Source organism: Dermacentor albipictus, chromosome 3 (genome assembly GCF_038994185.2).
Source record: "Dermacentor albipictus isolate Rhodes 1998 colony chromosome 3, USDA_Dalb.pri_finalv2, whole genome shotgun sequence".
Classification (NCBI taxonomy): domain Eukaryota; kingdom Metazoa; phylum Arthropoda; class Arachnida; order Ixodida; family Ixodidae; genus Dermacentor; species Dermacentor albipictus.
This window is the reverse complement of record NC_091823.1, coordinates 27,599,774-27,613,425: the sequence shown is the minus strand read 5'-3', so window position 1 is coordinate 27,613,425 and position 13,652 is coordinate 27,599,774. Positions and strand designations below refer to the sequence as shown.

The window sequence follows — 13,652 nt, the reverse complement described above, 5'->3', positions numbered from 1 at the left end:
TGTCGGTGGGTGAAGGTGGGCGGGGCAATCTCTAGCGTACGACACGGATTGTCGTCTAAGAGCTGCTCGTGCCTCTCTGTCTACCCATTAATTTCCTATTACTCAGGCATGTGCGAGAACCCACTTAATTCGGAGTTGACTTCCGCTTGTTGTCAATAACTTGTGCGCAATTTGTTGAATTCCCTCAACAATCGGCATTCGATTTTTTTTTTGCCCAGAGCAGGCATTGTATGCTGCTTGCAAGTCGGTATAAATGTAAATGGAATTCTTTGCATTGCATGTTTTATAATGTTCTTGTGGCAATCGTGCTGCTAAGACCACCGCTGCCAACTCCACAGTAGTAGCGTGCGCGTGGCCGAACCTTCTTCTATTCTGGCCGGATGGTATTCGAGATCATGAAGTGGCACCCTTAACACCGCTGCTACACATTCACCGTCTTGAGCAAAATGCGTAGCCACATCTGCGCGATTAATGGCAAATTCTTCGGGCTTTTCCGTAGCAGAGCGCACGTTCATGCGCTTTCTCCTGTCTGCGTGTTCTTTCTGAGTTTTCTTTTCCAACATTTTGCGATGAAGGTCCGCCAGTTTAATTAGTTAGGTCTTCAGTTTGGGAAATTACACGCAGAGCATGGACGAACGCTCGCTAGGCCGCCTGTTGGTGGGTCTGGCCCGTAGCGGCGCCTGGGGCTGCCTCGACGAGTTCAACCGGCTCGACGAAGGCGTGCTCTCGGCCATGGCCGCACTCATCGGCGACCTGCAGCTGGCGCTGCATCACGGAAGACCGCACGTCCGCCTGCTTGGCGCGCAGGTATGCTATTACCGTAGAGTTCGTCCTCACCAACAGTTCACGTGCGTGACCATTGAAGCACTGCCTGAATAATAAGCCACATTACATCTCTACGCTTAAAACGTTGCGCTTATTTATTTATTTATTTATTTATTTATTTATTTATTTATTTATTTATTTACTTATTTATTTACTTGTTACATACAGCGGGCCTCAGCGGGCAATATAGTGGAAGGGAAAAGAAAATTAAAGAAAAAAATATATACGTGAATTGCAGGTAACATACATTCATAATCAAAATTGTACTTACCTTTGTGTGTTCGATCACATATTTGACGGCGGGCAGGCAACAAGAGACGGGGCAACACACACAACACCAACGCTAATCAAGCGCTGTCTGCAATATATATATATATATATATATATATATATATATATATATATATGACTTCATTGTCTGTTCGCTTTATGCGGGCATATATGTGCACACACGCACACACACACACACACACACACACACACATATATATATATATATATATATATATATATATATATTAGCGCTGTCTGCAATACCTTTCTGCACTCACTTGGAACTTATAAAGTGAGGGCCTATACCTATAAGTTCTGACTGGGAGTTTTCTTGACAGCTGCTACAGGTGCATGCTTCGCGTACCCAAGGGAGCTAGCTACCCCCGCCTTGCAGCGCGCATGTTTCACCCGCCTTTGCTGCAGGTGGAGTTGGACCGGAGTGCCGGTGTCTTCATCACCCTCAACCCAGCGGGAAAGCAATACGGAGGCCGCCAGCGACTCCCCGACAGCCTCAAGCAGCTGTTCCGGCCCGTGGCAATGGCAGAGCCGGACAGCGCAGACATCGCACGCGCTCTTCTGCTGGCCGGCGGATTCGAAGGGTCGCAGTCTCTGGCCGCTCGACTCGTGACAGCTTTCCAACTCGCCAGGCATCGTATACATTTCCTTGTACTGGAATGCGCTGCACCGCGGTATCTCTCTCTTTGTTTGTGCGTGCAAAAGACGATTATTAGGCCTGACAAGCATGTTCTCTTCTTTGACGGTGCTGATATTCAGTTGATCCTGCGCGCTTCGTGTACGTTCTGCTGTGTGATTCTGTATAATCAACACATGTTAGCGTGGCCTAAAGATCTGACTTCTTGGCTCTCAGAGAGGCATACATAACTGCTTGGAAAAAGTCGGGCAGTAAATAAGAGCTCAGCCGTTTGAGGGCTTAACTGTCTGACAGCTTTAGGGGATAAAGGAACTAAACCAAAATATAGTTGGAGGGCCCAAAGTACCGGGAATGGTAAAATCAGCATTTTCTTTTTAATTTCGTGGGACATGATGATGTCTGCTCACTCAATGGTGAAGGAAGCTGCGCTTCAGCAGATGTCTTGTTAGGTCAATGGAGTTAAACAACAGAAACAGGGTCGAGAGCCGTGTCTTGTAAGGATCCATTTTATTTTCCATTCACTACACCCTTCGTCCCTGGGCGGAACGCCGATGCAGCGCTGTAATCGTCAAGACGGACCACTCAGTTCGGCTCGTGATGAGAAAAGAGGATTTAAAAGAAATGAAACGTATCGCTACAAAATGCGGTCCCACATTTGCGTTAAAGACGCTCAGAGGATTGCAGTTATTCGCGCGCAAAGCAGACAATTTTCTCCTTACGAGCACGTGTCGGCCGTGCGTTCGTGCAGGGAGTTGCTGGTGCCCCAGCAGCACTACGATTGGGGCCTGCGGGCGCTCAAGAGCGTCCTTCTCGCCTGCGGACGAATGCGGCTCGATGCCACACCACCCTCGGGTGAGTTGACCCCGTCTACCTTTCAGGAATGTGCGCGGGCATGGAGCCGAACCTCTCTCGGCGACGTCTCTTCACTGGCTGCCTTCGACTGCATGTGCTATCTCGCGACGAATGCGTCTCCTAGTATGTGCGCATTATTACTCGGCCTCACATCGCTGCAGTGACAGGCACTGTATTTTCTTTAAGAGTGAAGTGCTTACGGGGCATTAACGAATATTTTCTGCGCTTTTAAGGAGGTAATGAAGGAAACGGGACACAGGAAGCTTCAAAATTTGGCCACCTAGATTTTGCATCGATAAATGGCCATATGATGACGTTATCTGCAAGGCCAGTGTACCTTCCGTCGTGATTCCTTCTTACTTCATTAAGTAGCCAAACTGTCTGCACCTCTACAGCATGGTTAGCCAATGATTGAACAAGAGTAGAGGGTTGGAGGTTAAATTTGTTCTTGCCCCCATAAGCGGACATACATCCTTGACGCTACCGGAATGGCTACACCCAGTCAACTGTAGATTACGGCCTCAGCCGCTATATCAACTCGAGATGGCACCTGATTGCTTGAAAAGCGGTCAAAGCAGAGTGATACATAGGGAAACGACGTAACGAAAGTTATTGGATGTGGCGTAGGATAATGCAAAACAACGTAGGATAACATAACGCAACAAGGACAGCCTCGCACGACGAGAGCAAAGACGACACGCGATAAGGAAAATTTGATACAGCACCGCAGGACTGCCAACTACATTTATACAAACAAACTTTATACGAGTGATAAATTTGAATGTGGTCACATGGCAGCGGGCGTCACGCGTGTGCCCTGTTTTCGCTGGTCTGCTCCAGACGCCGGCGGCCGCCAGGCATGGGAACAGGCCCTCGTGGTGCGAGCGGTGCGGTTGCAGGTGCTACCCAAGCTGGCGGTGCGGGATTGCGGCCACTTCGAGAGGCTGCTGCGCGACGTTTTCCCTGGAGTCCAGTCGACGGAAGACGGCGCTGGCGAGGACGAGCTGTGGGCGGCACTTCGGGAGGCGTACGTCCACTTGGGACTCACCTGGGACGAAGCGCAGGTCAGTTATCTCATATTCTCATACACAACCGTGGCGCGGAAACGTGACGCTCTACGAGATTGTGAGGCAGCAATAATAAACAAGCCTAAAGGAAACTGAAAATTTTAGCCCTGCCGCTTGTACGTTTACTTTGCGCGGAGTTGATTGAACCGGCCTGAAACGAATAGAAAAAGAAAAGAGCACGAGACAATGGGAAGAAAGTAAACACACTCTTAAGTGGGGAGTGTTCATAAACATTGCCCACATTTGTTGAAGTAGGATCGGGTTTTCAGCCTCCTTACTACTGCAAAAGGATGTGGCAAATTAGGGACAGAGTAAACGACTTGGAACACAGAAGACAAGAGTCGTAGGGGTCTTAGAGGAGGTGGTAATTAAGCAAGAACTATATGACGCTGTTTCCACCGTTTCCTGGTGAAACTTTATGGAGGCTCTGAGCAAATAAAACACACCTCCAAGGTTTTCAATATTGCAGAGAACGTCGTTGAGGTAAGAAAAAAAGAAGACATCGCAATCATCATTGTTCAGGACACAGTCCTAATAATAATAATAATATTTGGGTTTTACGTGCCAAAACCACTCTCTGATTATGAGGCACGCCGTAGTGGAGGGCTCCGGAAATTTTGACCACCTGGGGTTCTTTAACGTGCACCTAAATCTAAGCACACGGGTGTTTTTCGCATTTCGCCCCCATCGAAATGCGGCCGCCGTGGCCGGGATTCGATCCCGCGACCTCGTGCTCAGCAGCCCAACCAGGACACAGTCCTGACACACTTCCCGTAGCAACTGTTGCGAACACTCGGTCTACGCAATTCGGCGGTGTCGAAACGCATGACTATGTGATATGCACCGAAAGTGTGCGTTCGTTCTAACTTTATGTCAGCAGCGTAGGTAGCATCCAGTTGCATCTATTGGCTACACAAGCAACGCGCTTGGAGCGGTCCTCGCTTCTTGTCGGATGTGACGCCAAAGAGTGTAGGTTACTTGTCATAACTGCCGCGGGACGTCGTTCTACCCTCTGCTCTGCCTGTACCAATATCGGTATACAAAGAGAATAACAAAAAATAGGTGACTGATTATTCATGTTCAGTGCGTCCCGAAATAACGCGAAATCTCTTACTTCTCGTTCGTCCTACGCTAGAGGTGACCAGAAATGGGTAACAAGGAAAGCCTCAGCACGGACTCAACGTGTAGACAAGGGCACTTGCTTGTCTTCCCTCGGACAACAGCTGCTGTTGCGCTGACATTGAAGGATAGTCCCCTTGCCGAAACGTTGTCTCCATGCTGAAGATTTCCTTTTTCGACCACTGTTGATCAATTCAAGCCTGCCTTTTCCTGTGGCTCCTTTTCTCTTGTACGAGCTGCGCAAAAATTGTGCAGCTTAAGGCGTGGGACCTTGTTTCGACCTGCGAATTCGAAGCAAACTTGCATGCAGGTGCGCAAGGTGCTGCAGCTGCGCGAACAGCTCTCCCAGCGCACCGGCGTCATGCTGGTGGGTCCTCCCGGTTCGGGCAAGACAAGCGTGTGGCGGTTGCTGCAGCGGGCCATCTACACGGCCTCCGCTGGGCGAAAACCGCCGCCTCGGCTCTGGCTGCTCGGACCAAAGTCTCTGCCCCGTCAGCAGGCATGTGCCGTTCTGAAAATTGTACCGTGCTTCCAACACGTCACGGTGCATCATTGTTACGTGCACTGCGGTTTCTTTTTTCAGATTTTTTTTTTCTGGAAGCCTGCCTTTAGGCATAAAGGCATGCAGAGATAGACGTTATGGGTACCCCGGGTAGCTTCCGGGGCGTCTATCGCAGGTATCCTCGTAATACTTATCATCAACATTAACCTTAAGCAGACTATAAGCCACTGGAAAGGGAATATCCTGATGCCACCACCTGGGATTCGGAGCCCTTGTTCACAAAACGTTCTTAAGCTAGATTTCTTCGTAAGAGAAAACTTTAGCCTGCCCTGATTCCGGACATATCATTAGCGAAAGCGGCCGGTGAATGGCGAAGTGAACTTAGGAACGAAGAGCTTTGTGAATTCGGCCCCTGTTCCGCAACTTGGGAGATTTGCATTGCCCAAAATCTGCCCAAAATATATTGGCGTTACAAAACGTGCATACAAAATAGCTTGCGTTTTGCGTCTGTTGTACCTATGTAGCCATGTCCCGAAGTTCCCGAGATAGACTGCTTGGATACTGCACAGCGCCGAACATATTGACCAGGAGCCGCGCGCTAAGAAGAGCGTTTGCGCCGTCCACAGAAGACCACAGTTTCCAGACACCTTGCTCTCGAGCTTGCGTTGGCAGATGGGCTGGACTCTGCTGTTGAAGCTTCCCATTGCTACTCCATTTCCTTTCACTGATCTGATTTATTAACGATACCAACCAGGCGAACCTCAGCTGTCAGTGAGGTGCAAAACGACGACATTTCTTATTGCCTTGCGCGACGCAATACAGCGGCTGTCTTTGTTTCGCGGAAGAAGGCGCGACTAGCAGTGGCCTGCCAATAAGGCACCGCTTCTTTATCGAAGGACATTGTTTCGTCCTAACAACCTCCACTTGGGGGCACAAACGCACATTGCTGCATGCGTACCACTCCCAAGCTCTGGAAGTGTGCTGAATGCTATGCGTGTCAGGTTAGTAGACATAGACGCAAGTGTAGACAAACAGAGGGTTTGTGTTTCGCTCGCAGCTGCTGGGCTACGTCCACCCGGACACCAGGGAGTGGTGCGACGGAGTGCTCACGGCCAGCGCTCGCGAGGCCGCCAGGGAACCGCAGGGTAAGAACAACACTGCGCTCTTTACGGTGGTTGATGGGGAAGCAGTGAACGAGTGCATCGCGGCGATTTTGTAGGAATGTACGCGTTGTTACCCATACGGCATCAAGTGCAAGCTCGCATTTCTTGCGGAACGGTATTCCAACATATCGCTCACATGCCTTGCCCACCAGCACAGCATGCGCAACAGTTGGCATTCTGCTAGCAGGACGTGGCCTTCCCGAAGTGTCGGCGGACACCAGACGATAGCTCTGCTGCTGCTCAAGTGTGCGGCCAGTGCTCGTCGGAGTAACCTAACCTGGCCTGCGCCAACCATTTATTGCACTTTCCAGATTTAAAAGCCTGAAAGCAATGTAATAAATTCTACTAAAACGTTTACCATAAACTGCTATGAGATCAGTCATGTGTCTAATCTGCTTCAGATGTATACTGATGCATGTGAACGACGCAACGGATATGTTCTTTTACATACTCCCGAAGAATGCTGCGCAAATCTTTTGTTGTCGAAGGGCGACATGCGTAAACGTTGCCTGCGCCTGTGCAGAGGTCTCTTGCTGGATCGTCTGCGATGGAGACGTGGACCCGGAGTGGGTGGAATCGCTCAACTCGGTCCTGGACGATAACCGCTTGCTGACGCTGCCGTCGGGCGAACGCATCCAGTTCGGACCCAACGTGCACTTTGTGTTCGAGACGGACAGCCTGGCAGCAGCGTCTCCAGCCACCGTGTCTCGCGTGGGCATGGTGTTCCTGAGGTCAGTCACCTTGTACGCCGTGCCAGATTTGCCCGTTAAGTGTTTACCATTGCATGAGAACGTAACAGCGGCTCTCTTCTCCCGATAGCCAGTTTCCCATCGTGACAATCGTGACAGCTAGCGGGCTTGTTGGCGAATGTGGCTGCCGGTGACCTGAAGTTAAGCACGAGAAGATTCGTGAATTAAGCTCCAGGGCCCGTATTCACTAAGCATTTCGTACCCAAGAGCCGCTCAACAGCTGGGCGCTTGTCAATTAGAACAATACTAAGACGTTGGTATGTAGTAGCAAATGACACAGTTCGGCCGATCGAAAAGCCTTGCGAATTCGGCCCCAGATTTTTGTCATGTTACTCGCATCATGGCCAGGAATAGCAACATGAGCCTTAAAGTGGGCGCGTTCACTGAGAATGGTCAGTAAATCTCACTTGAGTACGAATGCCAAATGGAATTCCCGTCCAAAAAAGAATTGGCCGTGAAATTCTAGCATCATATTCTGCGACTATATATGCCTACCCCTGACACGTACTTCTCAGCAAGTGACACTCGGGGAACAATTGTCGAGTGCCCATGCACGCCGTACCCCTTGCTGTACGAAGCTGTGCGAAGAATTTGGTAGCTATGCGCACTAAGAGTTAATGGTAAAAAAAAAATATTCAGCTATGGTGCTCGTTTTTGCTTGCCTATTAGCTAACATATGATCAACAGCGCATGGTGAGAAAATCCTGGTTCATGCAGTGCCGAGAACAGTCCGGTCAAGGGAATCGTCACCTCGTGGGTCCAGGGGCAGCCGCAGGGGGGCGCCGCAGTGGCAGACCTCGTGGAGGAACACTTCTTTCGGGCTCTGCGCTTCACCTTGCAGATGGTACGTCACAGAAAGCGCGCGCCTCAATGCTCATGTCTCAAACCGTACCATGTCAAAGAGCACTCCTCCTTTAATATACACTGAGCTCCTCTGTTATATTTTCGGGTAAGCGCAATTTCCAAGTATATGAAAAGGAGCCATTAGCCATGTCTTATTCAATAAACGCGCTAGTCGCAGCCAGGGAGTTTCACCAGATCGCAGACCCGAGTATGTAGTATGTATAGGAGGAGATCCATGGCTTTACGTGACGTAGACGCAAACTCTTTTACTTTTAAGAACGAAGTCCATTTGCTTGCCGAGAGCAGCGCACTACATGCCTCGAATCTGATTCACTCCTTGACTGAGCAACTCATCGTGCGTCAATGAGAGTAACACAGTGTCAAAACAGACGCTGCTCTCTCGACCATGTGTTAGTCAAACGGCACAAGGGGATGACAACACTCCAAAAAGACACATAATCATGACGCATTATTTTTGTGAGCGAGAATTTGATACGATAATTATGATATCGCCATGATATATTTAAGTTTCGCTAAGCTTATGATGCTTAAAGCGTCACTGTTACTCAGCTATGGGTAGTAGCTTCTTTCTATTTTCCAAGCCGCAGACAGACATTGTGACGCCCAATAAAAACGTCCTATTTGCAGAAGGACTTCGTCCTTGAGACGTCCGCTACGGCAGTGGTACGCAACGCTCTGTCCTACTTACAAGGCGTCAAGACCAGGCCTGAGTTTGCGCTGGCACTGGCTCGAGGGCTGTCCGTCAGCTTGGGTCCAAGTGGAAGAGACAAGGTCGCCAAAGAGGTACACCCATACTACTGCATGGCACTTATGTTTAGAATACGTGCTCTGACATAGCTGAGACTTTACAGCGAAGCTGTGTGTGGATAGGATCCTGGGATTTTTTCGTGGCGTAACGTCGACAGAAATCTGACTCGTATCCCCAAATGCAATCGCTCATACTCCCATAAGGCAGACACTACGGGCACTCAGAAAAGTGAGGCGAACAGTACATACGTTCTTTGGAATCACGCATACAACATACAGAACAGCATATGTTTCGATTATAAACAAGCTCGAAACAAGCACCCGAACCACATAATTGATGATAAGGTGCTCCTGCGCCTACATGTAATGAGAAGCGCATAGCGTTCCCCGCATACGTTTCCCTTTAAAGATTACTGTTGCACAAGCTTCCGCGGCGACGGCAGCTTGGCTGTAGCATACGAAGCAGGGAGTGACGGAACTACGCTTTCGTACGTAAAAGAACCCGCCTAGCAAGTGATATGTGTTGTGACACTGCTACGGGAAGGCCACGTATAGTGAGGACTTTTGAAGAGCAGCGTGCGTACGAGGCGCGGCGAATTTCTCTTCTCTCTGTTCTACTCTTCGTGGGTGCATGAAGTAGAAGCGCAAACCAAGTCGTAGGCCGTCGAAACATCTTAGTCTAATAAGTTGGGTGAAGTACATGAGACCCGCCGTGGTTGCTCAGTGGCTATGGTGTTAGGCTGCTGAGCACGAGGTCGCGGGATCGAATCCCGGCCACGGCGGCCGCATTTCGATGGGGGTGAAATGCGAAAACACCCTTGTACTTAGATTTAGGTGCACGTTGAAGAACCCCAGGTGGTCAAAATTTCCGGAGTCCCCCACTACGGCGTGCCTCATAATCAGAAAGTGGTTTTGGCACGTAAAACCCCATATATTATTATTAAGTACATGAGAATGTCGCCACGCGAATAATTTAGACCTACGCAGCAATGGGTACTTGTTCTATATAGTTGTTTACAGCTTCGCTGTCCAACGCCTTCACAGCGTGGATTGGAGACCATTTGTTTGGAAGACAAGCGCTTAGATGAAAGACAAGTAAAAGGAGGACACACATTGTGCTTCTTTTGTTTGTGCGCCTTCCGAAAATATATGCAACAGCAACCGGCCCAAGTTTCTACATGATGACCGCGCTATTCAAACGGGAACCTTCGTGATCACCATTCTTTTCTTTTGTTCGCATAGTGCTGGTAGCCCACCAGCATAGCTCTTTTTTATTTTTGTTTGCCATTATTCTAACTAACTTACAACGTCACCAAAAACATTTACCATGAACCAGTGCGAGCGAAAGAGAACATGGATGGCCTCTAGAAGTTTCTCAAAAATTCGCAACTCGAGGGGTTTCATTAGCTGCAATGCACGACACCACCAGAGGACAAAACGTCAGGAGCGAAAACTTTGTTAGATCCGTAGATGTCCTGATGAAGTAATTTCGACAACAATCAGTCGATTGCAATAAAATGTGCCAATTATCATTCATATTGCGAGTGCTTACTCGATGTTTCTTCCCAAAATGTTATCAGCACCATACGAAGAAGCGTCAGAAAGATACAGTTCCATCGGCGCGTACACTTGCTTAACTTAAGCACTATTGAGATTTTGTTGAAAGGTTCTTGGTTCAACTGGTAGTTGAAAAAAAATTGTGGCAGAACCCATCTCACAATTACTGCCCACGGCAATGCGTTAACATTGAATCAATATAGCGACACAACTCATTGCCACGGTCGAAACGAGATTTGTATGTGGCGTGTAATGCAGCGGGCCTCCCCTTTAGCGCCTCCCTAAGAACACACGGCGCCATCCAGCGCCTTCGCTGCGAAGCCTGCGCGTGGCCTCCGAAATGCATGGCGTGCCGACGCGTGTGAACGCTGCAGAAACGCGTCATGCGGCAACCTAAAAACAAATAAACACCGTCCGTCTGTCCGGTGTTTTATTTCTGTGAAAGTATTCTTACATACATAGCAGCGGTTAAGCGCATAAATGGCGAGGACGTGAAAGACAACACATGCATAGCGCTGTGATACCAACAAGGTTGAAAGTCCACGCTCATCGTATTCTTACAAGTTCCCTTTTAAAAGATTTGTTACCGGACGCGTGCATCACTTCTGCTTTTGAAGGGTACTACATACACTAACATGCACAACTATGGTGTTAAGCTTGGCACATATGTAATATAAACCGTTACTCGCTCTCTTATACTTTAACAAAGCAGACAATTCTTCGTTGTGCTTCGTTTTCATGTCATTTGTAAAGTCCGCTCGTCATGCAGAGATCATTGACTGCGCGTTGTTCACTGCTCGTAGATTTTCTCTTGGATGAATGTGTCAGCGCCCGACCCCAGCCGTCCTCTGAATTGCTACTGGCACAAGGGTACCGGCAGGCTGACCAAGTACGAGCCACAGGTAGGTAATCCGTTGAGTTATTCTCCTGACGCTACCCTTGTTAAAAATTCACGGGCACCTCAGGCTGCATTTGAGAGAGCTGTATGCGTCAACATTCGGTGATTGTCCTTTCAGTTCAGCAGACGAAATGACCCACGCGGAGATTTCCGTAAACCAGATGTCCTTAAAACAAACGTGAAGCTGTGTTTGCGAGAACCGACAACGACACACTCAGACCATCGTGACCCAGACAATGTTCTACAATGGACACCACGATAGCACTCAATGATTATTCTTTTGCCTACCACAGAAAGGTTTAGCGAGACAAACTGCGGAGATTGTTGCATATTATATGCAGGTCATGTTTTGTGAAATCCTGACGACCGAAACAAGTGCACAGGGAATGCGGCCCAACGGAACAGACTCGTGCACTACTACCGCACATGAAACGTACTTTGAGCCCACACTACCGTAACACAAGAACTGCAACGCTGACACGAGAATTCTCTCATCGGTGAAGTGGCAAGCCAGAGCAGACGCCGGTGAAATCGCGCATTAGTACAAAGTGAATGCAGGATCGCTGCCGCGAGGCGGGCCTTCTCATGTCGTTGACGAGAGTGTAGCCGAGTTGCCTCTCGAACAAGAGGAACCAAGCGGCACTCGTGACGAGATTCGTCGACGTTGAACTCGCTCTGTCAGTGACAGGGAGAAATATGTTTAGAAGAAGTAGAAGAAAAGTCCATGGGACTTCCAGGTGGTGAACTCAGTTCAGGACTCCAGTGGCAGAGGTCATCACGTAGGCGCCTTCCCGCCGACGCAAGTGCCATCTCGGCGCGAGGCCTGTCAACGTTTAACGGCTAGAGCCCATGCAGCGCTGGTTTTAAAGCGAAGCTTTCCTTGCTACCCTATTTCTTGCCGCGAAAGTCCTGTGAAATGCTGACGCATTACAGTACCCTGCCTTAACTTGAGCTGTCCGTACAGTCGACCGATTCTTTACCAGTACCGCACGAGCGTCGACGGGCCGACCGGTCAGCGTTTTCTAAAGGCGCAATGTGACGATATCGGCAAAACCAAAAGAGATTAGCAAGGGATCAGCAAGACCTTGCTAATCTCTTCGCTTCGCACCGTTAGAAGGCGCTGACTGGCCGGTCAGTCGACACTCGTGTGGTACTGTTAAAGAATTGGTCGTCTGTACACATCCAACAGCATTCTACGAGGGAATTTTCGCACAATTTCGCGAAATACAAGTACCACCCTTGACTCGGATGTAGCACTGTAGCATCCTTGACTCGGATGTAGTCACTCGGATCTAGCACGTGGACCTAACTTATTTGCTACTTCCACCGGGTTTGGCGTCGGTGTTTCACACACAGCTCTAGTGCGGAGAGGGAAAGCCCGAAGAACCTTTAGAGGACAAAGGACATTTACGGAGGACAAAGGATTTCACGCCGAATAGGCTAAGGGACGGGGTCTCCGCGTTTGCGTGGATCACGCGATAGGGGTCTTTTATTAATCACGCCTTCGTCACAGGTGCTGAAGGGTCAAACATGCATCACTGTCGAATACGTATATACATATATATATATATATATATATATATATATATATATATATATATATATATATATGGTCATATCATAAGAAGCCAACAATGGCACCAAGGACAACATAGGGGAAATTACTTGTGCTTAATACTTAAATAAAGAAACGATAAACTAATGCAAATTAAAGTGGATGAAAAATAAGGATGCGGAGGTTGTGGGTTTGGTTCCCACCTGCGGCAAGTTGTTTTTTCATGCACTTTAATTTGCATTAGTTTATCGTTTCTTTATTTCATTTATTAGGCACAAGTAATTTCCCCTATGTTGTCCTTGGTGTCAATGTTTGTTGACTGCTTATGATATGACTAATAAAAATCAGGCCCCTCGGTTAACCCCCTTTCATCTCGTTTATATATATATATATATATATATATATATATATATATATATATATATATATATATATATATATATATATATATATATATATATATATATATATATATATATATATATATATATATATATATATATATATATATATTGTTTCTCGCAGTCGTCGCGGGAGATCAACCTTTCCGAGCTTCCGGCGACGCCCGTGGTGGAGACGGTGGACGTCTGCAATGCCATGGACGTGCTCACTCCGTGGCTGGCGTCGCAAGAGCTGGTGATCATTGCTGGACCAGATGGCTGCGGCAAGAGGTGCCTTGCTGAGTTTATTGTTGTTTATGTTTATTGAGTTTATGCACTTGCCGCTGCTTTCTCATGGCTCATATATTGCAACAAGAGTGCATCCTTTTTTTCCCGCATCATTCAATCATACACTCGGCATCGCTGTTTGTCTGTTTCGTGCAGACTTT

The 13,652-nt window shown here is 48.2% G+C and overlaps 1 protein-coding gene across 1 annotated transcript in view; it reads left to right on the top strand.

Moving 5' to 3' along the window:
• btv (dynein cytoplasmic heavy chain beethoven) overlaps window positions 1-13,652 on the top strand; it is a 96,459-nt gene that overhangs the window by 42,902 nt on the left and 39,905 nt on the right. Inside the window, exons 28-38 of the mRNA XM_070535314.1 lie at window positions 625-807; window positions 1,522-1,745; window positions 2,499-2,602; window positions 3,443-3,666; window positions 5,099-5,287; window positions 6,348-6,435; window positions 6,977-7,184; window positions 7,920-8,046; window positions 8,694-8,849; window positions 11,174-11,272; window positions 13,349-13,494. Coding sequence (XP_070391415.1) covers window positions 625-807; window positions 1,522-1,745; window positions 2,499-2,602; window positions 3,443-3,666; window positions 5,099-5,287; window positions 6,348-6,435; window positions 6,977-7,184; window positions 7,920-8,046; window positions 8,694-8,849; window positions 11,174-11,272; window positions 13,349-13,494 — 1,748 coding nt within the window. The remainder of the gene's footprint in view (window positions 1-624; window positions 808-1,521; window positions 1,746-2,498; window positions 2,603-3,442; window positions 3,667-5,098; window positions 5,288-6,347; window positions 6,436-6,976; window positions 7,185-7,919; window positions 8,047-8,693; window positions 8,850-11,173; window positions 11,273-13,348; window positions 13,495-13,652) is intronic.